The sequence below is a fragment of the Chiloscyllium plagiosum genome, chromosome 4 (assembly GCF_004010195.1).
Source record: "Chiloscyllium plagiosum isolate BGI_BamShark_2017 chromosome 4, ASM401019v2, whole genome shotgun sequence".
NCBI lineage: Eukaryota > Metazoa > Chordata > Chondrichthyes > Orectolobiformes > Hemiscylliidae > Chiloscyllium > Chiloscyllium plagiosum.
This window is the reverse complement of record NC_057713.1, coordinates 109,424,272-109,447,949: the sequence shown is the minus strand read 5'-3', so window position 1 is coordinate 109,447,949 and position 23,678 is coordinate 109,424,272. Positions and strand designations below refer to the sequence as shown.

At 40.1% G+C, this 23,678-nt stretch overlaps 1 protein-coding gene across 7 annotated transcripts in view; it reads left to right on the top strand.

Moving 5' to 3' along the window:
* sugct (succinyl-CoA:glutarate-CoA transferase) overlaps window positions 1-23,678 on the top strand; it is a 438,232-nt gene that overhangs the window by 21,856 nt on the left and 392,698 nt on the right. For all 7 annotated transcript variants that reach the window (XR_006311489.1, XR_006311490.1, XM_043688917.1 and 4 more), the window contains exon 6: window positions 20,644-20,735. Coding sequence is in view for 5 of the 7 variants with exons in the window: in XM_043688917.1 (XP_043544852.1) it covers window positions 20,644-20,735 (92 nt within the window). In the remaining 2 variants the exon portion in view is untranslated. The remainder of the gene's footprint in view (window positions 1-20,643; window positions 20,736-23,678) is intronic.

Genomic DNA, 23,678 nt, shown 5'->3' with positions numbered 1-23,678 from the left:
AATGCCCGAAACGTCGATTCTCCTGTTCCCTGGATGCTGCCTGACCTGCTGCGCTTCTCCAGCAACACATTTCCATCTCTGATCTCCAGCATCTGCAGACCTCATTTTCTCTTGTAGGAAAACCTAGCCAATCAGTTGCAACTTAACTAATTATCTGTTCCAATATGGCAAAATTCCATAAACACATTCTTTGACAAAAAGGTAAATTTAAACACAAATTATTACAGACAACAGGGAGCAACATCCAGAGAGATTTTAGAGGAAGTCAGAGGTTTCCTCTACTGAAACTTGCAACACTTCTGGACTCAACATCTTGTGACTGTTACAACTGAAAAAAACCTGAACTGGGAGAACTGACCACACCCCTTCCATTGGTAAATTGTTAAACTCCCGAGACTCCTGGGCACCTCTGCTTTTGCTACCTCTACTCAAAAATACCAAGGACAAAATAACCTTTTTAAAGTGATAGCATTGTCACAGAGGGGAGGGGATTAAATGATAGATAATAGGGCGGCATAGTGGTTAGCACTGCTGCCTCAGCGCCAGAGACCCGGGTTCAATTCCCGCCTCAGGCGACTGCCTATGTGGAGTTTGCACATTCTCCCCGTGTCTGCGTGGGTTGCCTCCGGGTGCTCCGGTTTCCTCCCACAGTCCAAAGATGTGTAGGTCAGGTGAATTGGCCATGCTAAATTGCCCCGTAGTGTTAGGTAAGGGGTAAATGTAGGGGTATGGGTGGGTTGCGCTTCGGCGGGTCGGTGTGGACTTGTTGGGCCGAAGGGCCTGTTTCCACACTAAGTAATTTAATCTAAGAGAGCAAGAAAAAGAGCTGGTCATAGAAAGAAATGGGTAAAGGTCAACCTGGGAGAATGAATAGCTGTTAATGGGGACTATTAGTAGCTGGCAATGTGCTATTTGTAGGCAAAAGTGAGGACTGCAGATGCTGGAAACCAGAGTCTAGATTACAGTGGTGCTGGAAAAGCACAGCAGGTCAGGCAGCATCCAAGCAGCAGGAAAATTGACATTTTGGGCAAAAAGCCTTCAGGAATTCCTGATGAAGGGCTTTTGCCTGAAACGTCAATTTTCCTGCTCCTGGGATGCTGCCTGACCTGCTGTGCTTTTCCAGCACCACTCTAATCTAGACAATGGGTTATTTGTGATAACAACCCATGTGATGACAAGGCCTAGAGTGTGGGTGTTAGGGTAAAGACATGAGAGAAGGTGCTCCAGCCCTAAAATTGTTGAACTTGTCCAGATGTCCATTAAATTGCACAGTTCCTAAATGGAAAAAAATGGTGCTGTTCTTCCAGTTTGCGCTGAAATTCGCTGGACTACTGCAACAAGCCTGAGAACACAGTGGTATGTTGATGTGGCAGGCAGAAGTTTGGTCATCTTTGCAGACAGAATGTAGGTGTTCTGCAAAGTAGTCTGCTCTTCATCTCCCCAATGTAAAGAAGACCACTTTGTGAGCAGCAAATGCATTTGACTATATTGAGTGAAGTGCAGGTAAATCACTCCTTTATCTGGAAGGTGTGTCTGGGGCTTTGGGTTGTGAGGAGGGAGGAAGTAAATGGGCAGGTACTACGCCTTCTGTGATTGCAAGGGACTGTGCTGTGGGAGTGTGGGGAGATGTTGGGAGTAAATGAGGAGTGGACCAAGGCGTTCCAGAGAGAACGGTTCCTACGAAAGGAGGGTATGGAAAATGTGTCTGGTGCTGGCATCCTGCTGGAGGTAGCAGAAGTAGCGTTCAATGATTCTCTGGATGTGGATGATGGTGGGCTGGTATGTGAGGATGAAGGAGACCTTATCACTGTTATGGGAGGGAAGAGAGGGGGTGAGGGCCGAAGTGTGGGAGATGGGTTGGTTGCAGCCTGGCAAGCACTGTGGTGGGGAATCCTCGATTGAGGAAGAATTTGGACATTTTAGAAGTCTCCTTGTCGAAATTGGCATCATCGGAACAGATACAAAGGAGAGAGAGGAATTAGGAGAATGGAATAGAGTCTGTACAGGAAACAGCATATGAGGATGTGTAGTCAAGGTAACTGGGTTTGTAGTGGATATTGATGGCCAGCCTATCCCTAGATTTGGAAACAGAGATTTTGAGTAAGGGAAGGGAGGAGTCAGAGATGGGCCAGGTGAAGGTGAGAGCAGGGTAGAAATTGGAAACAAAATAGAGAGGAAACTTTTTCAATTCTGGACAAGAGAGGCAAGCAACACTGATGTCATCGATGTGCTGGAAAAAGACTTGTGGGTGGGACCCAGAGTAGGCTTGGAACAATTAATGCTCCAGGTATCTCACAAGGAGACAGGAATAACTGAGACCCATGCAGGGACCAATTGCCACATGTTTAACATGAAAAAGGTGGGATGAGCTAAAGGAGAAATTGTTCGGAGTCAGGACAAGCTCGGCTAGGTGGAGGAGGTTGGTGGTGGATGGGGACAGTTCAGGTGTTTTTTCCAGGAAGCGTTGGACAGCCCTGAGACCATCCTGCTGGGGGATGGATGTGTAAAGGGATTACTTTTTCATGGACTAAAGGAATGGCTGGAACCAATAAACTGGAAATTCTGAAACAGATGTAAAGTTTCTGAGGAATCGTAGATGTGACAGAGAGACTGAACAAGGGGAGAAGAAAAATGAGTCGAGGTAGGAAGAGTTGAGTTCTTTGGGGTAGGAGCAGGCAGAAACAATGAATCTGTCTGAGCAGTACTGTTTGTGGATTTTTTAAAGAGGGTAGAAGTGAGCTATGCAGGATAGGGAAACTATGAGCTTGGAGGCAGAAACAATTGGGAGTGCTGCATTGGAGTATCAAAGGTATGTAAGCAAATGTGCCATTGTCTTTGCCTTTCTCAACTTGCATATGTTATTAAATCACTTCTAACTTGGAATTCATGAGCATGGCATCTGCCTCCTGGTGTTAAGCTCATGGCAAGTTCCAACTGCACCTTCTTAATTTCACCAACGTATTTCTTCCTCCTATCAGTATGAAAGAGCATGTCCTTGTGGTCCTTCACAGTCCAATAGTAATCCACAGGAATGTGTCAATACAATGAAGTTTTTGAATATCTGGATGCTACCAATTCCTTCGCTTGTATTGCCAACTTTAAAATCCATCAAATTACATGTTTAGTGTGTTGTTAATAATTGACTTAAAATAATACATGTTGATTGTGACAAATGCACTCATGCTAGCTGGTTAGGAAGCCCAGAAATTATTTGGCAAAAATTCAGTTAAATACTTTCTGACAACCCACTTATTTCTGGGTTTCCCAACACACAACAGGAACCCCATGCTGTTCAACCTAGCTAAAGATCCCTGATTGTAATCTTCCATGGTTGTTTATTCATTGTTGGTCTCTCGTGAAACCTCTTAGCAGGCTTCAGAATTGCTGCCCTGAAACAATATATACATCGATATGTACATACAGAAGCCCTTTTAAGATTGACAAAGGAAACTAAAAATCTCTCAGCCTCAATTGGCATACCAATCGTTTTTATTTTAAAAAAGTACACCCTGCATTCAATTAAATGGTTTAGCTCTGTCCTGGCACATTCTTTGCTCCAAGTTCTTTAAATTACCTGCAAATGAACATGGGCACAGTGGTTAGCATTGCTGCCTCACAGCACCAGAGACCCGGGTTCAATTCCCGCCTTGGGCAACTGTCTGTGTGGAGTTTGCACATTCTCCCCGTGTCTGCGTGGGTTTCCTCCGGGTGCTCCGGTTTCCTCCCACAATCCAAAAATGTGCAGGTTAGGTGAATTGGCCATGCTAAATTGCCCGTAGTGTTAGGTGAAGGGGTAAATGTAGGGGAATGGGTCTGGGTGGGTTGCGCTTCGGCAGGTCAGTGTGGACTTGTTGGGCCGAAGGGCCTGTTTCCACACTGTAAGTAATCTAAAACACTTTAACTGGATAGAACGCAGGTCGAAAGCAGAATCTTAATAATGTTTTTCACAACCAAAGAATATCAAGCTTCGCAGCCAATGAAGCCTTTTGAAATATAGTCACTTTTGTAATCTAAGTAACGTGGCTGTCAAGTTTTAAACACAAAGGGCAGATAAGCATCAAAGAAATAAAGGAACAGGTCATCTATTTTAGGACCTGATTGAGGTATGAATTTTGGTTAGGGCATCAGGAGGCAATTCTTACTGTTTTTCTTTTGATAATGGTATGGGATGTTTCAAACCCATTTGAGATAGCAGACAGGGCCTTGCTTTAATGTCTCATTTAAATACTGTTAGTGCAGCACTCCCATAGTTTGTAAAATATGTGGAGTAAATGATTGTAAAAAGTACAGCTTCCTTTTTGCTAAGGTCATTCATTTAGCATACTGACATTCAGTTCTTTAACTGAGCAGTGCTGTAGGTTTAACACACATCAGTGTTTGTTTCAGTCTTAATTCTGTTCAGTGTTTTGGAACGATAAAGTTCATCAGCAAAGTTTATGAAGAGTTTTGAATCTTAATGAATTAGAACAAGCTTGTTTGAATGGTTTCAGTTTATGCTGATCAAGTTGTATTTTGACTTGACGAATTGAATAGCTTTACCAAAATTCTCTGCCTCCTTTTGACTGAATATAACTGTGGATGTCCAGTAAGTATTTCACAGGGTCAGCCACTATCCTGGAAGGTTCTTTCTGGAGCCATCTGAAAGTAGCATTGCCTGTGTGGTGTGTGCAAAGTGCCCACTATTTTGCATGCATCTGAATCACTACATGTGAAAATACTGTAGTTTGTTGGGGATTTCTGTAGTGATACCTTCTATTTCTTTCTCTAGCCTTTTGAGGCACAGCCTGTGGAACTCAGAAAAATAATAGTAATAATTACCTTTTACTGAGGTTTCTGCAGCTCATGTGCTCAAGGTATGAGTCAGAGAGTAGGAAAGTCAGGTTGTAAGTTTGCTCGCTGAGCTGGTAGATTTGTTCTCAGATGTTTTGACACCATGCTAGGTAACATTTATCATGAGTGGTGCGGTGGCTTTATGGGCAGCATGGTGGCTAGTGGTTAGCACTGCTGCAGGGACCCGAGTTTGATTCCCACTTCGGGCAACTGTGCAAACTCCCCACAGACATTCTCCTGCTGTCTGCGTGGGTTTCCTCCAGGTGCTCCGGTTTCCCCCCACAATCCAAAACTCTGCAGATTAGGTGAATTTGCCATGCTAAATTGCCCATAATGTTAGGTGCATTAGTCAGGGGTAAATATAGGGTCAGGGGAATGGGTCTGGGTGGGTTACACTTCGGAGGGTTGGTGTGGACTTGTTGCGCCGAAGGGCCTTTTTCCCTACTGTAGGGAATCTAATCTAATTTAATCTAATCAGCGAGCCTCCGGTGAACTGTTGGTGTTATGTCCCACTTGCTATTTATCTGTCTCGGTTTGTTGTGGTAGACAATATTATTTCCGGTTCTGTTTCTGAGAGATTGTAAACGTTTGTTAATGGAGTTCCAGTTTGAATGCCAGGCCTCTAGGAATTTCCATGCGTGTCATTGTTTAGCTTGTCCCAGAGTGGATGTATTGTCCCAATCAAACTGGTGTCCCTCTTCCTCTGTAGGAAAGATTTCCTCAAGTTAAATACCGCCATGGTTTGATCAGTAATGAGTGGTACATTTGAGAGTGAACTGGACTGGTCCATGGCTTTGAGTAAGAATCATGTTATATAAAAGGAAAGTAGATCATCAGTAAAACTGCATGATCATTGTGATCACCTGGCCAGTTCTCAATGATCCGAGGTTATCAGAGGGGCATTTTCCAAATTATTTTTCTTTAATGGCCTTGTGTATTTTTTCCCTGTTTTATTTCCCATGAAGCTACATATTTGGGGTTTTAAGGCTTAGGATGTATTTTACTCATCCTAAAAGATGCTATATAAAGCCATATGAATCTATGAAAAGATGCTATATAAAGCCATATGAATCTATGAAAAGATGCTATATAAAGCCATGTCTTTTTATTCCATGTTAAATTGAGTGCTGATTTTAATGGAGGACAATTTACAATAGTTTGGTAATGTTTATTAATGCATGTACTACAAAGTCTTTTTCCAGTCTTTAATAGAAATTAAAAATTCACTAGAGTCATTTTAAAAGCTTGATTTTAGAGAATTTGGGAAACCAGAAATGCTTTGAAATTACAACAAATGTTATTTTGACCAGTGCTCAGTCTCCAGATAAAATTAAAACTGCAAGAACTGTAGTTGCTGGAAATCAGAAACAAAAATAGAAATTGCTGGAAAAACTCAGCATCTGTGGAGAGAAATCAAAGTTGACGTTTTGGGTCGAGTGACCATTCTCAGAAAAAAATAGTCGGAAGCACAATTCTTGATATGTTTATTGTGAAACTTGTTGGAAGTTCCATCTCCCTTTCAAGAATAGTGAGCTAAATGGTAATTTGCTGCATCAGTTTGAAGTTTTTGAAGACTTGGAACTTGTAGTTTGATATAAAGAAAGGATTTGGTTATTTCAGCACAAAGTTAACTGTTGATGTTTTTCCTTTGTCCTTAAGGGAATATTGTGGGCTCTTGTAAAACGCATAACGTGCATTGTGAAGGACTTTAAGATGAGTAATCTGTATAGTCTGTATATTTTATTGTAGATCTGGTAAAATTGTTATAGCTCAGATTCAAAATCATTAAACAGTCTAATCTATTTCACCAAAAAAATCATGCAGGTCAACCGATTGTTAGGAGTTAGATAACTGCAAGTTGTTTATGAAAAATAGGAACAACCTAGCAGATGCTACATTTGCTAAATGTCAAAATGTTCTAAAAGTTCAAAAATTCACAATTGACATTCAACAGCATTTTTCTTACTGTGACATGTAAAATAATTAAAGAATATTAACATAACGAAACTTAGATTACTATAGTGCTTTTTATATACCTCAAACTGTTTCACAAATGTGTAATCAGACAAAATGTTGCAACTTAGCCAAAGGATGTGATATTAAATGAGGTGATCAAAGGCTTGCCCAAAATGGTAGGTTTTAAAGAGCATCCTAATGGAAAAGAGAGCTTGTTTATTTGTAAACATTTTATGTGGTAAATATTATGTAATTTATAAAGTATCAGAAAGAGATGGTGGGCCTTGTGTTACTGGGATGCTCTGCTCCATGTGAAACTGCAAAATCCATCTATAACCAAAAATAGACTTTGATCTCATTTAAATCTTATAAATTATGTTATAGAGATACCTATCCTGATACAACCTGGAAGCTGACCCCATTCTGTCCAATGGATGACCCAGAAACCCTTAAATAGACAGTCTGTAACCATCCCAATTCCTGTACTCCAAATTCCAGGTTAGGAATTTGGATTCAATATGTTATTCCTTAAGTGTAGGTGTGCATTCCTTTAAGGTTACAAATTCTGGCTATTAAAGATTAATTATAATAACAAAGGGTAACTTATGAGAGTTTGTCTGTGATAGGATATTATACCTGAAGTGACAATGCTTACATTTTCTCCCATAACATAATAAACTGGGCATGGTTATCATGGCATTAAAGAATACAACAGGTATTTATTACATATGGTTGTTTAGAAAATATATGGAAATGTTAGATTCATGGTCATATATGTGAGCTAAACTATAAAATTACACAGCAGTCAATCATTTTCATCGGAATGTTCTTCCTCACTCATACGTGAATAGTTTGTCATTCATTGATCTGAGTTTCACAATGAGCATCTTGATTGGTAGTGACATCATATGAACCGCTGTTGCCAGCATATTCAATTAACCTTTGCTGACATTTCAAGTCTTTATAATTCAGATTTCTAACTCTCACTCTTCCCAGTCTGTAGTTTTGATAATTCTCTACCTGTTCTCTTGTTCTTTTTTTCCATTCTCCTTAGTCTTTGGTGAAGATGTCCTGTCATGTGATAGTTCAACAATTGGCTGCTAGTTCACATACCCTTCCAAGCATATGTTGTCCTTGGGATGGAATTCCTTTTTCTGTTGCAGCAGTGTAATGCACAAATCTTGATTTGTTGTTTGACACTTAATGAACATTGATTTGATGGTGAATGTCATATGTTCTGCTAGAGCCTTTACATGTGGATAAATCTGCTAGTGCATGACTAAAAATGTTTTGCCAGTGAACGTTGGCCACTCTGTCTTGCAGAGGAGTTCCATAACACAAAGTTGGATTAAAGAGTGACAGTGTAAAATGAGACATTGTAGTCAGGGTAGTGAAACGAATTCTAATAGATGTAATTGATTTTTTTTTGGGAAATACCTAGCAAGTTTAAGAATATTGCCTTCACCAAGGGTCATGGGGTAACCATTGGAGGTAGAAAGTTTAAATATTACGGGGAATATCCTGGATTGTTTCCTAATTCTGTTGTGACACGACTTCAGGCCAATGAGATTAGACAGTAAGAAAAGGAGTCCATGAAAATGGTTTACAATTTAGAAATTCAGTTTTCAGAAGTAAGTTTTTAAGATGTAATTAAAAATAATGAAAGTAAAGAGAATGTGACTGTATTTTAGTCCATTTTCTTTAATGAAAATATAAGTGGATTTGTTATGTCAAATAGCCTACTCAGGATTGAACCTGAAACAATACATGTGTCTTATTATATGAAAGCAAAAGTATATATATGGAAATGGAGTCCACTTCTAGTACAGTTAATTTCGAACAGACCGTGGTCCTTCAGTGTTAATTCATCTGAATATTTTGAGACAATTTTATAAGTGGTTCAAATTCCAATGGCAGATAATTTAAGTATTAGGAATATGTGGACTAAAATGTTAAAGTTTTTTATTGTCCAGGATTACACAAAGATGTGATCATGTTTTGCCAGACATGCCTTATATATCAGATAGCGAGGAAACACAAACCTGCAGTTAAACCTGCTTTAATTCAGATTCCAGCTCTTGGAAATCCATTTAGAAAGCTTTGTGTAGGATCCCTGCCCTGAATTGGAACAGGAACCAGTATTTGTAAATGATTACGGATATTTCCTCAAGTTTTCCTGAAATGGAGCCTTTACGAAAAATTACTGCGCAAGTGATGGTGGAAAAGTTAGTTCAGTTTTTCTTTTTCAAGATGTGGATTATCCAAAGATACACAATCAGATCATGGTTCAAATTTTAGGTCACAAGCATTCGAAGAAATGATGATTAATTTGGGAATAAAAGTTATAACTTGGAGGTGCTGGTGTTTGACCGGGGTGTACAAAGTTAAAAATCACACAGAGAGCACTCCTGGCTGGTGATTGTTGTGCGGTATCCATTCATACAGCTTCCACCCAAAACATATTAAACAGCCATCCCCTTCAGACAAGTCCTACGCTTACACAGGATCTGTTCAGATGAAGAGGAGGAACATACCGGGCACTTGGTAGTACTCAAGGATGCTCAACTCATCAACTGCCAGTTCCAATGTGCCACAGCAAGAAACTTTAATGACCTCCTCAGGAGACAGACACGGGCTGCAACAGGCAGGATACCCTTTGTTGTCCAGTACTTCCTGGGAGCCGACCGACTACACCATGTTCTTCGCATCCTGCAATACATTATCGATGAGGGTGAGCACCTTGCCAAGACCTTCCCTGCACCTCCACTTATCGCCTTTAAACAACCAACGAACCACAAACAGATCATTGTTCGCAGCAAACTGCCAGCCTTCAGGACAGCACCATACAACCGTGTCACGGCAGACGCTGCAAGATGTGTCAGAGTGTTGACACTGATACCACCATTACACGTGGGGACACCACCCACCATGTACACGGCAAGTACTCGTGACTGGGCCAAACTTACCTCATAGACTGTAAGCAAGGAAGCCCTGAGGCACGGTTCATTGGTGAGGCCGAGCAGACACAGCCACACTGCACAGCAATTGCCAGCAATCTGGGACATTCAACCTATGACCTTCAGGTAACCATCCCCCAAAATTGACTTTTGGGCAGGCGACAACACAAAGCGGCCAAGCAGAAGCTGATAGCCAAGTTCAGTGCCCATGGGGACGGCCTCAACCGGGTCCTTGGGTTCATATCACATTACAAGTGGCCCTACTGCACAATACACTATCTCTCTCATGTGCGCACACATGCATACACACACACCTCTCACACCACACATTACCCCATACACACCTCACACACCACACATTACCCCACACACACTCTGCTACATACCAGTCACGCAGACCCTCTCTCATACGCTTTCATATGCTCACACATAGACCACCCACATTCACTCCCACACATGCACCTTCTTACAGACTTACACCCCTTTACACTCTCACACATAACATACATGCACTCTCTCTCAGGCACTCATATTGCCCCCCACACACAACCCCACATGCATGCACACACAAGTTTGTGAGGTGAATTTGTACTTGCAGAATTAATTTTTATTTTGTTCAAAAACTGCATGAATCCATGTAAGATTCTGTAAATCCCTTTTTTAGAAATAGAAACAGTCTGAACATTGGGGCACAGGCAGACAGACTTTAACCTTACACCTTCAATGTATTATCTGAGCTGACATGGTACCTATTGTTAAAGTTCACTTGAGAATGTAACATTAAAAAAGGTTCTGTGATTTACATAAGAAGGAACTGAAACCAGCATGGTCATTCTCAAAGATGAGAGACATAACAAACAATCCAGGTCTTTTTCAATATATCATTTCAGTTGCATCACACTGTAAACTTTTGCTGTAAATTCTGTCTTATGATCTTATATGCCACAACCACCTGATGATGGAGCAGCGCTCCAAAAGCTAGTGCTTCCATTAAACTTGTTGGATTATAACCTGATGTTGTAGTAATTAAAGTGTTTATTTCATTTACTTATCACCCACAATCTTAAGGTGCATTGGAAAGATGGTATCAAATTTGAGGACCTTAATTACCAAGAGGTCCTAATAATTGGAATGAAGGAATTCCTTTCTTGCTGTTTGCTGTTGGGGGCCCTTCAAGGGGATCCACAGGAGCTAATCATTTTGAAGTAATTTACTGACTTGAGGTGAGAGGCCCATTTAAATTTATTGAAGTGAAATTAATAAAGTTCAGAGATTGTGCATTCATTCTGTGTTTTGAGGTTGAGAGAAGCTGACCAAAGCACATGAAATGGCTGAAAAGTATTTTGAAGGGTGCACAACAACGAATAAAAAAAAGAATAGATAAGATGGCCAAAGTTTTAAATTTTGTTGCAGGAGACAAGATGTTAGTGTTGTTACCTGTCTGGAGAATCATTAAAAATAATGTTCACTGGACCTTATCAAATTAAGAGCAGAGCAGAAAAAGCAATTCCATCCCAAGGACAACATATGCTTGGAAGGGATATGTGAACTTGCAGCCAGTTGTTGAATGATGTGAATCATGTAATGATTATTCTAAACAAGAGGGAGAATCAGTGAGTGTTTCATGTTAACATGTTGAAATTATATTATGACTGTGACGATAGTCCAGAGACAAATATACTTGTGGCAGCAAAGAAATAGTGATTGAAATAGAAGCATTAGAACAATTAGAGAATGGATTTGAAACTAAAAATTTGAAAGTTGACTTTCCAAAAATCAGACTGGAAAACAAGGAGGTGCTTAAAAAATGAGAGAGTGTTATCTTCCAGAAAACTATTGAAGTGACTTATGCAGAATTACAAATCAATTTGAGGGAAAATAGCCAGGAAAAATGTTTGGTTGTTTATGATAATGTGGGGGATATGTTATCTTTCAACATCATGCTTGCAAACTCAGTCCTGAGAGATGAGCTAATGTGAGGAAAGTGATGAAGTTCATAATAGACAATGATATTATTGAACCGAGTCACAGTACCTGGAGATCATTTAACATCATGGTGGAAAAACCAGACAGGTTATAAAGATTCTATATTGATTATTACATATTTAATGTGATAACAAAAGCAGACTTTTATCCTATTCTGAGATCAGCGGATTGCATCGAGTGAATTGGACATGCATGAATCTATCACAAAGACATATTTGCTATAAACAGTTTTGTCGCGTTCCATTAACTGATAGAGCCAAAGAAATATCACCTTTTGAAGTACCAGATTGGACCACTTTGAGGAAAAGCTGGAAATGTGTTGCTGGAAGAGCGCAGCAGGTCAGGCAGCATCCAGGGAACAGGAGAATTGACGTTTCGGGCATAAGCCCTTCTTCAGGAGGGCTTATGCAGCATGACTTTTCCACTTTGAGGAAAAGTCATGCTGCTTGGAAGGAATAGCACTCCAGCATTGTTCCAATGGTTAACTGATAAAGTCATTAAATGACTATGCAACTATATTGTTTACATTGACCTTTTGATTGTTTTCAGCAACCTGGAAGAACATTAACACCAATTGACTGAACTATTTGATCAGCTACTAAAGACCAATTTGGTTATAGATTTGGCTAAGAGAGTTTGCAAAGACAAAGTTGACATATTTATGCCACTATGTCGGACATAGCCACAAACAGATCATTGCTCGCAGCAAACTGCCCGGCCTTCAGGATAGCACCATACAACCGTGTCATGGCAGACGCTGCAAGATGTGTCAGAGTGTTGACACTGATACCACCATTACACGTGGGGACACCACCCACCATGAGAAATCAAAGAAAGGCCAATTTTGGATTTTTCCACATATTGGACAAAATGTGAAATTTTACATTATATTAGCATGAGTGGTTTTTATTACAAGTTTTTTAGAACTACAGCGCTGTCATTGCACATTTTATAAATTTGTTGAAGAAAGCCAGAATATTTGAATGGATGGAAGGATGTCCAAGACCCTTTGAAAACCAAAAAGCTGCACTGACAACTGCATTGATTTTAGATATGACTAAATATGAAAGGCCATTCAGAGTGGCTGCTGATGCTAGCGACATCAATGTGGGGTGTTTGTCTTACTGCAAAATGCTGAAGTGGGAACTGAACAATCTGTTATTTTTCAAGTAAACTAACTGCATATCAGCAAAAATATTCTACAGTAAAAAGGAGACATTGAGTCTGTAACTATTTTTGTAAATAAATCTGAGAGATGATTTCTGAATGCTAAGGAGTGTTTATCTGCATTTGGACAGTTTCTGCAAGTGACCAAGATATTGGAGGTTCTGTTCAGAGGTTTTTTTTATTTTGTTTAGAAGCAGCACCCATAGCCTGAAAAATGTTTTCGGGTTTTAGTTTGGCTACTTTAAGAAGTTTAGGTTGAAAGTTTGATTTGTAAAATAACTGCTCCTGACAAAGAGAGAGTTTCAGACTAGAAATAAGTTACCTTAGTGTAATGATTTGGACATGCCGGTGTTGGACTGGGGTGTACAAAGTTAATATTAACACACCACCAGGTTATAGTCCAACAGGTTCATTTGGAAGCACTAGCTTTCGGAATGCTGCTCCCACCACCTGATGAAGGAGCAGCGGCCCGAAAGCTAGTGCTTCCAGATAAACCTGTTGGACTATAACCTGGTGTTGTGTGATTTTTAACCTTAGTGTAAGGTTTTTAGTTTTATAGTTTCAGACTAGAAATATTTGATAAACAGCCTGAACATGTTATTTTAATCTGAGAAGGCCCATCCTTAGTTGTATGTAAAAAAAAAAGTTGCATGAAAACTCAGTGAAGACACTATCAGAGCCTCCAGTCTGGGACCTGAAGTCATATTTAAACTAAGCCCTGTAGATTAAAGAAAGAAGTTAATCTGGTGTTGTAAAGTACTGTAAAGGGCTACTGTTGGAATTAATGGGATTGCATTATACCATGTGATTCAGAATATTAAATTTGTATTATGCACAAATAGTTTATTTATTCAGTTTTGATTTTTGATTCTTTTTGTGTAATAAAGTTACGCTCTATTGTTAAAACCACATCTGGCGCATTGTCTGTTAGCGTTTCAGTGAAATATCATTTTACTAAAATATGAACTATCAAAGCAAATTTGAGTTTGGCATCTGACTTGTTCTCCCATAAAATCAACCGTAGAGAAATTTTCAGTATAAAATAGCCAGTGACGTGCTAAGTGTTAAGATCTTGTATATTCATGACACTTAACACTTGTTGCCTGAAGGTACTCTGTTGACTTGGAAGGTGTTGGTTTCCAATCATGCCTGAACAAAACTTATAATGGAACTTGATGCAGTGATCCTGGACCAAAATAAGTTCTCCATCCCTACCCATTAAACATTCTCATCTTTTAAAAAATGTATTAAGGATAATATGTGCTTCCTCGCAAATTTCAAAATTTATCTTGGTCTCAACAAAACCTCCTGAAAAAAATATATTTGGCAACAATCCAGTGAATCTGATCTGCAATGTTTTGGCTGTTTAACGAGCTTGTGTCATGGTTTCATCTTATCAAGAAGCATTTTTGTTTGGAACAGTTGTGGTAGGAATAATTAGTCATTTAACATTGCAGTGTCAAAAGAGAGTCCTGGTTGCTCAATATAAATAACTTGAATTGCTTCTGTTATGCAATTCCTTTCTTCCAATGGAATTTAGAAAAGGGTTGATCTTCCAATGATTATTGTTTGAGAAATCAGGAGTCTCCCACTGGATCTGGACCCTCGGCCTTTAGAGTTGGTATTGTCTTTTCCAACACAACTTAAACTCATCTCTGGAAGCACCAGTTCAAATATTGGCAGTGTGTCTTTAAATGAAGCTGTAATGGTGTGTTAACATTTGCCAGAGTCCTTTTCTCAAGTAAACAAAATACAAAGTTCTCACTATGTACTTAAGCCTTACCCTGTGTTTCTGAACTATGTCATTTTCTTTGTCCCTAATAGACCATATCCTATGTCTTACTACCCATTTACTAGTTAAATGGTGGTAGCAGGTTTTCGTGTTACCGTTAAAAATGTATATGTATTTTAGTCAACCTGGAGAGAAATGTTCATGTGGACTTCAGCAAATGGGACATGAATCCGCACCTTTTGGCCTAGAGTTAGGGGCACTACCAATGTGTCTCTTTTGTATTAATTCAGCAAATTTGGCAGTATCTGTGGAGAGAAAACAGAGTTAACATTCAGAACTGAGGAAGGGTCACTGGACTCAGTGTTAATGCTGCTTGATGTCCACATGATACCAGATCTGCTGAGTTTCTCCAGCAATTTTTGATTTTCCACAGTTCTTGGTTTATTACCTTTTTCTATTACTTTTCATGTTTACTGCCACCCTGTCGTAATATTCATGATTTGCAAGTATTGTTTTTCTGTTTACTTCTCCTCTTGGCATGGTGTTTGGCTTGCATATAATTTGGAGAATTTACTTGATGTACAACATATACCCTTTGTTTTGTTTTGTCATCTTTGCTATCTGTTTTGTCTTCCAAGGAATCTTGATTTTGATTCCCCTGTCTTACCTCTTGTTGAAATATACTTAGCTATACCTGAAGTATCTATTCCTTCAATATCACCCATTGTTTCATTGCGGTTTTTCTGCTGAACTTTGGCTCACCTAATTTCTCAGCATTATATCCAGTAATGTTTCCTTCCTATTTGAACGAACATATTTGTTAAGGATGAGGAGTGGCAGATGGAGTTTAATTTTGATTAATGCGAGGTGCTGCATTTTGGAAAGGCAAATCAGGGCAGGTCTTATAACGCTTAACAGTAAGGTCTGTTGAGTGTTACTGAAAAAAGAAATCTTGGAATGCAGGTTCATAGTTCCTTGAAAGTGGAGTCACAGGTAAATAGGATAGTGAAGAAAGCGTTGGTATGCTTGCCTTTATTGGTCAGTGCATTGAGTATAAGAGCTGGCAAGCATGTTGCAGCTGTACAAAACATTGATTAAGCCACTATTGGAATACTATGTGCAATTCTGGTCTCCTTGCTGGAGGAAGAATGTTGTGAAACTTGAAAGGGTTCAGAACAGATTTACAAGGATGTTGCCAGGGTTGGAGGGTTTAAGCTAAAGCGATAGGTTGTATAGACAGGCTGTTTTCCCTGGAGCGTCAGAGGCTGAAGGATGACCTTATAGAGGTTTATAAAATGATAGGGTAAATAGACAAGATCTTTTTCTCTGGGTAGGAGGATCCAAAACTAGGGGGCATAAGTTTAGGGTGAAGGGGGAAAGATTTAAAAGGGACCTAAGGGGCAACTTTTTCACATAGAGGGTGATGTGTGTATGGAATGAGCTGCCAGAGGAAGTAGTGGAGGCTGGTATAATGACAACATTTAAAAGGCATCTGGATGGGTATATGAATAGGAAGGATTTAGAGGGATATGGGCCAAATGTTGGCAAATGGGACGAGATTTATATAGAATATCTGGTCAGCATGGACTGAAGGATCTGTTTCTGTGCTGTATAGCTCTTTGACTCCATGACGCTAAGTTCTTCTGAACACATTTCAGAAACTCTTCCTCTGCTTTCCCTTAAACATTATCACAATCAATTAAAATAATTAGAACCTACCAATATTATTAATTTATAATTATTACACATCTTATGTTTCCTTGCAGATTTATTCCCCATCTCCCTCTTATTGTTTGGAAATCTAGAGAATAAGTCCAGGTGATTAATTATGCCCTTTTGTTTCTCATCTCTTACTCAATGGATTCTATTCTCTTTCCCCACCCTCAAGGATAGTGTATCTTTCAGCATTACAGTGTCTCCCCTATTTACATTCAATGTTCCTAGCTGAAATAACTTGCAAACTAAAACACATCATTGGGTGTATTTAAAAAAAAGCTATAATATTTGAAAATAACTTCTTACCTGTACTTTTGGACTGACCAGTCACCATCTACAGAGGAACCTCGATTATCCAAATGAGATGGGCGCGCACTATTTCGTTCGGATAATTGATTATTCGGTTAATTGATTAAATGCCTCTCCTCTGGGGCTTGGAGTTTTCTGAAATTTCCTTTTCCGTCGCTCTGCCTGCTTTGTTCTGTCTCAGGGTTTGTTTCTGAGCAGACACACACTTGTGTGTAAGAGACCTGCAGCATTGCTGAAGCCGCACTTGCTAAGTCCGCTCCCTATTCAGGTGACTACACAGCATACACAGCAGCACACTGCGCACCCCCCCCGCCCATTGTCTGTCCCCCTGCCGGAAGAACTTTTCCAAGTTCCGTTTTCACCCTGTAAAATTAGCTTTGATTTGATCAATTATTTTGTCCATACCTTTCTTCGGTTTTGTTCAATCTTTATCTTAACTTTTATTATGTCATGATTAGTTTTGCTTAAATATTTCCCTGTGTATTTGTTCTCCATCATATTTTTTCAGAAAAATTCAAGTTTGTAGTTAAGAAGTTGCAACATTAGTCATATGGTAACGGTTTTGTGGAATGTTGCTGTGTGAAATTTTACTGCTGCATTTCTCTATAACAAGGATGACAAAATTGTTTCATTAACTTTGGAAAACTTAGAGATGTCTTGTCCTAAAAGACATTCTTATGAAGGCAGTGTCTGTCTTTCTGGTTTAGTATTTTGTATTTCCATTTTCTCTCAGTTTTTAACCTGATTTTGTGAATATTTACACAAATCCCAGTCTTATTGCTGACTTGGCTGTGCCTTGCTTTGAACTTAGTGATACCTGAGGTTGTTGCTTGGATTCATTCTCAAAGTTCAAATTGTTATGGACCAGGCCAGACCCCCTCAAAACACTTAAATAAAGTAGCCCAGACCTGACTTTGTTAGTTGTGTTAAGCAGGTGTTACATGGATAGTCCAGGAGGGATGCAGATGGTCAAACCACTTAGTTTTAAACAAAACAATTTATTTACAAGATTACAAATGAAACACACATAAAAGGGAACAGAATACAAAATAACTTAACTATGTGAAAACCGAACAGATTATCCCAACTTAATGATGTTGTTCCAAATACCTTTAACAATCCCCATAAACACCCCTTCGCACAAAAGGTAAAATCAAACATTGGGTCTTACAGGAGAGATGTCAGAGAGAGAACCAGCCTGGACCTGCTTCTTTGGGTTCAGCAGCTTCAAAATGGCCTGACTGCTTTCAGTGAATAGCCAGACTATCAAAATCAAATCAAACCAGCGACAAGCTGAGGTGGTACAACTGGCCACTCCTCTTTGATTGTACGAGTGTTTTTTTTTTACAAAAAGTTGAAAGTCTTTTGCCCGAGGCAATATCTGTTAGCTATAATCAAACTGGCCCTAAAACCCTTCAAACTTAGACTTTTTGGAATCTGTGTCTTTTGCGACCTCTCTGGAAAGCATAGCCAAGGACAACATAACCTTATTAAAGAGCAGCATTATCACACTATCAAAGGGATAGATAACACTTCGGGCATTGGTTTTGTGTGTGATGTCATCATGCAGTGAGGCTAATGCAGCAAAATGAAATTTCACCTTTGTCTTGGAGTGCTCAAAAAACGGGAATGCAACTTGATCAATATACAGCTGATAACTGCTGTGGAAGTGAGTGCAATTTAATATATGATCAGTTAGTCGGCACGGTGGCACAGTGGTTAGCACTGCTGCCTCACAGCGCCAGAGACCCGGGTTCAATTCCCGCCTCAGGCGACTGACTGTCTGGAGTTTGCACATTCTCCCCGTGCCTGCATGGGTTTCCAAGGGTGCTCCGGTTTCCTCCCACAGTCCAAAAATGTGCAGGTCAGGTGAATTGGCCATGCTAAATTGCCTGTAGTGTTAGGTGCAGGGGTAAATGTAGGGGAATGGGTCTGGGTGGGTTGCGCTTCGGCGGGTCGGTGTGGACTTGTTGGGCCGAAGGGCCTGTTTCCACACTGTAAAGTAATCTAATCTAATCTAATCTTAGTCAGTAATGAGTGAGTCAGTAAGCAATTAAACTGAAAACTTAAACCCTGATATATAAATAGAATAATGGTAGAGGCATCATAGTGACCTGAACATTTAAGGATTAAAGAAGGAAAAATCTAAGATATTCTGCTCTTCACCGTTCAGCCTGTTGACTTTTTCTGGAAGTACACATGTGCAAGCCTCAGGTGAATATGGGATCTGCCCTTTCTTGACTGATAAAGCTGAAATTCTTTGGTTTACAGAAAGATGGACCCTTGGCCTAGCAATTGTGCTTGATTGGCATCAGTGGAGCAGCATTCAACCTGACATGACCCAACTTCCCTGTATATCCAGGCTTTCCCAGTTGCACCAATTTGTCCCTTGTATAGTCCTTTCCACTGCATCTTCCCAGTACTAACCCCGAAACTCCATGACAGGAGCCTATACCCAGAAATATGTTGATAAATTCAAAACCATAGTAGTTTTAATGACACCTAGCTGTGGTACATTCTCACTGTTGTCCAAAAACAGCAGCCAGGAAATCTCTAAACTGACGATGGTGTGCAGTATCTGTAAAGGAACAGTTCTAATCTTTCTCCTGGTTCCAACTTCTTACAGCCTGTCTATCCTGGAAACTCTGGTCTGAAAGGGGGCATCAGGCCCACTTCTTTAAGGGTCCATCTAAGTAAATATGCAAACTAGCTATTCAGTCGAGAGATGTAGTGAAAAGTTCAGTAATGTTCTCCCAAACCTCTTACCTTGCCTCATTTTAGAAGAATGTAAATAGAGCTCCAGTAGCCTTTCGGGGCCACAGATCTCCATTAAGAAATATGAAGGGGTTGAGCAGTGATCCTGTGTCATTTTTCATCTTTGAGCCTTGCAACTAAGCACAGAAGCAAGAAAAATCGCTTTGATATGTGGATGACAGGAGGAGTGAAAAGGTGAAGAACTATAGAGCTGATTTTAGATGTACATATATGCACAAGTATTATGCCATTTTCAAGTTCAAAGAAAGTATAACTTAGTACACATGGATTCTAAAGACGCTTACTTCTCAGTTTTCTGAAGAGAAACATGAATGAGTACTCAAAGTTTCAGAATAAGGGGTCCAATCTTCTCATGAATGGCAAAAGCAGACATTGCTTTTTCTCTCCTTTCCTGTAAAACAAAAGAGCTGACAGGAGATTCTGGCCAGTGCTTTGGAAATCGGGAGCTGTGCTACCCTTCTGATGAGTCCCTCTGCATCGAACAACTGTGGAAGTAAGCCACATCCCCTTTCTCACAACAGTTTCTATCCTGTAATTTAAAACATCATACACAGCTTTGATAGCTTCTGTGCAAGGGTACGTGTGAGGTTATGGTGCTTGGAAGGTGGGTGATAAGAAACCATGTGCCTGCTAAGTAAAGTGGGTATGGTGCCAAGTAAGTAGGGTGCCAAGTGGATAGGGGATAGGATTCCCGGTGGGTATGGTGCTAGGTCACAAGGTGACAAGGTAAGTGATGGATTGTTCAGGCTAGGTTAGGCTTGACAGGAGATATTGAGTGTTAGAGTCATTTTCAAGGTTCCTCTTCTGGCTAGTTTATCCTTTACTACCATTGAATCATTTCAATTCATTGTTCACTGTTAACCTCTAGCATGTGGTAATTAATTAATCAAATCTCTTCAAGACCCCTATTGGGGATTGGTAAAATCGTTTGGTCATGTTACGTAAAGAAACCATAAATGCGTTTTTAAAATTGGGCCATGCAACCTGAAATCAAGAGGTAGTGTTGGTTAAATAATAAGGTCTGCAGGAGATGAATGACAACTAATAAGAATGAAAAACAGCAGTATTTATTTTTAGACATCGGCTGATATGAAAATGAGATTTTGGTAATTGAGATTTATTTCTCTTTGGCGTTGAAATTTATTGGTGGGATAATGGGTATTTACCTGATCAATGGGCTAATGTTTGCTGTTAAAAACATCTTGTTTAAATTAGGTTATGGACAAATGGGCCCAATGTCCCAACGTGGTGGTTACGATTCTGTAGTATGTGCTGTGTCTGGCCTTATGCACATTACTGGCCCACAGGTACGTTTTATGTCTTTGTTTGTGTGGTGTTTATATCTATCTCTGTTCATACTGGTAATTTGATTCTGGAGCCATGTGTTTTGATTGCTGTATTGCGCAGTAGGGGTGCTGTCATGCTTGTAGCATTTAATGAATTGAAATAATGTTTAATTAAGATATATTGTTAGTTTTATCAGCTGACTGGAATGTGAAATTCATTACCTTTTAATTATAGTGCTGCATGGATATAATGAAGGGCTAATTAACGTGTTTGTTTTGCAATGTACTAAAATATGAGTGGGCCATATACCCATACTTAGCTCCTACAGATGATGCTGCATACCATGAGTCTTTGTTTATAAAAGAAGAGAAGAATTATTTAACTATCTCAGAGAACTGCATAACCAGTGAATTCCTTTTTGCAGAGTAGTTGCTATTGTGCAAGATGCTAATTGGTGTACAATAAAGCTGTACAAATAGAAATTAATGATGAGTTAATCTCTTTCGATGGTGCTGGTTAATGTGTGTGTGTTGGGAGTTTCTCTGTGTTTCTTTGTGTTTCTCTTTTTGTTCTGTGTTCTCAGTGTCCCATTGTTTCTCATGCCGTGGGATCTTTTCCATCCACATTAGCCAGCTGTTGGGGTCTCAGTTGTACATTTCATTTAAGATAAAATCTTTGATGCTGCAAAACTCCCTGTGTGTTGAAGTATCACCTGGGTTATGGGCCTGGGTGCCATCTGTTGTTATTTTGTGATGGACTGGGTCTTGAGCTCACAACCTTCAGAGGTGACACTATCAACTAACACTTAGTGAATACACTCTGGGTGGATGGAAATTCAGCATGCTAAGAAATTAACAAAAGACAGATGAATGTAGATCCTAATTGAGTCCGAATAATGAGGTGTCCACCAGTTCCCTTGTTACAAATTCATTACCTGCTCTGCCAACATTTTTTATTTGTAAGTAAGCAATTGTTATATTATGGAGCTTAACTCGTTTTGCTGTTAACTTAATTTAGTCCCTTAATTTAATGTAATAATTTGGCCTATACTGACTTTAAACTACTTGCCCAGTTTAAGAGGGAAATAACTTTACCAGCATGTGTACTTAATGCCTCCAGGCCTCAGTTGGATATCAGTGTCTCTGGCTCCCTCTTTTGGAGCAGTCTGCGTATTTTGCCAGTTACTATGCAATACTTTAAAACACTGTACATTGGTCCTGCCACTTCTGCCAATGGAAACAGTTTTTCTTTATTTACTCTATTAAAATGAAATACAGATCTCAGAAGGAAAGGAAACATAGTGATCCTAATATTGACCCCTCTATTCTATATACTTCCCTCCATCTCAAAAACAATCAATTATCAGCATTATTAGGTTCACCTCTTCAACTAAAAGTAAATACAGATTTCCAAGAAGTTCCATAAAGTTTTATATTTTCATATTATTTCTTAGGACTGTCTCCTTTGGAACTATCCCTAAAGTTTTGAATCTGGTTGCGGTCATTAAAAATGGAAAAATTAGCATAGTTTTATTGCCTTCTGTTTGTTTTTGTTCTTCATTGGACAACTTACGTAGTCATAGAGTCATAGAGATGTACAGCACGGAAACAGACCCTTCGGTCCAACTCGTCCATGCCAACCAGATATCCCAACCTAATGTAGTCCCATTTACCAGCAGTTTGCCCCTATCCCTCTAAAGGAGAAAGTGAGGTCTGCAGATGCTGGAGGTTAGAGTCAAGAGTGTATTGCTGGAAAAGCAGAGCAGGTCAAGCAGCATTCAAGGAGCAGGGAGATCGACGTTTCGGGCCGGAGCCCTTCAACATAAATGAGGCTGGGAGCCTCGTGGGTGGAGAAATAAATGGGAGGGGGATGGGGTTGGGGAGAAGGTAGCTAAGAGTGCAGTAGATGGATGGAGGTGGGGATGAAGGTGATGGGTTGGAGAGGAGGGTGGAGCGGATAAGTTGGAAGGAAGATTGATGGTGGGACAGGTCATGAAGACGGTGCTGAGCTGGAAGGTTGGAACTGGGGTAAGGTGGGGGGAGGGGAAATGAGGAAACTGGTGAAGTCCACATTGATGCCCTGGGGTCGAAGGGTCCCGAGGTGGAAGACCAGGCATTCTTTCTCCAGGCATCGGGTGTGGTGATGGAGGAGGCCCAGGATCTCCATGTCCTCGGCCGAGTCGGAGGGGGGAGTTGAAATGTTCGGCCACGGGGCGGTGGGGTTGATTGGTGCAGGTATCCCGGAGATGTTCTCTAAAGCGCTCTGTGAGAAGGAGTCTAGTCTCCCCAATGTAGAGGGGAGACCCTACTCATGCCCCTCATTATTTTATAAACCTCTATGAGGTCACCCCTCAGCATTCGATGCTCAGGGATAGCCCCAGGCTATTCGGCCTCTCCCTATACCTCAAATCCTCCAAACTTGGCAACGTCCTTGTAAATCTTTTCTGAACCCCTTCAGAAAAAGAATGTTCAGCAACACTCCCTAGGACCTTACCATTAAATGTACAAGTCCTGCAAAGATTTGCTTTCTCAAAATGTAGCACCTTGCATTTAACTGAATTAGATTCCATCTGCCACTTCTCAGCCCATTGGTCCATCTGATCAAGATCCCATTATAATCTGAGGTAACCTCCAATTTTGGTGTCATCTGCAAACTTACTAACTATACCTCCTATGTTCATATCCAAATAATTTCTTTAAATAACGAAAAGTAATGGACCCAGCACCAATCCTTGTGGCACTCCACTGGTCTCACACCTCCAGTGTGAAAAACAACCCTTCACAACCACCCTCTGTCTTCTACCTTTGAGCCTGTTCTGTATCGAATTGTATAGTTCTTCCTGTATTCCTTGAGATCTAACCTTGCGAACTAGTCTCTCACAGGGAACCCTGTCGAACACCTTACTGAAGTCCATATAGATCACGTCCATCCCTCTGCCATCCTCAATCCTGTTTGTTACTTTT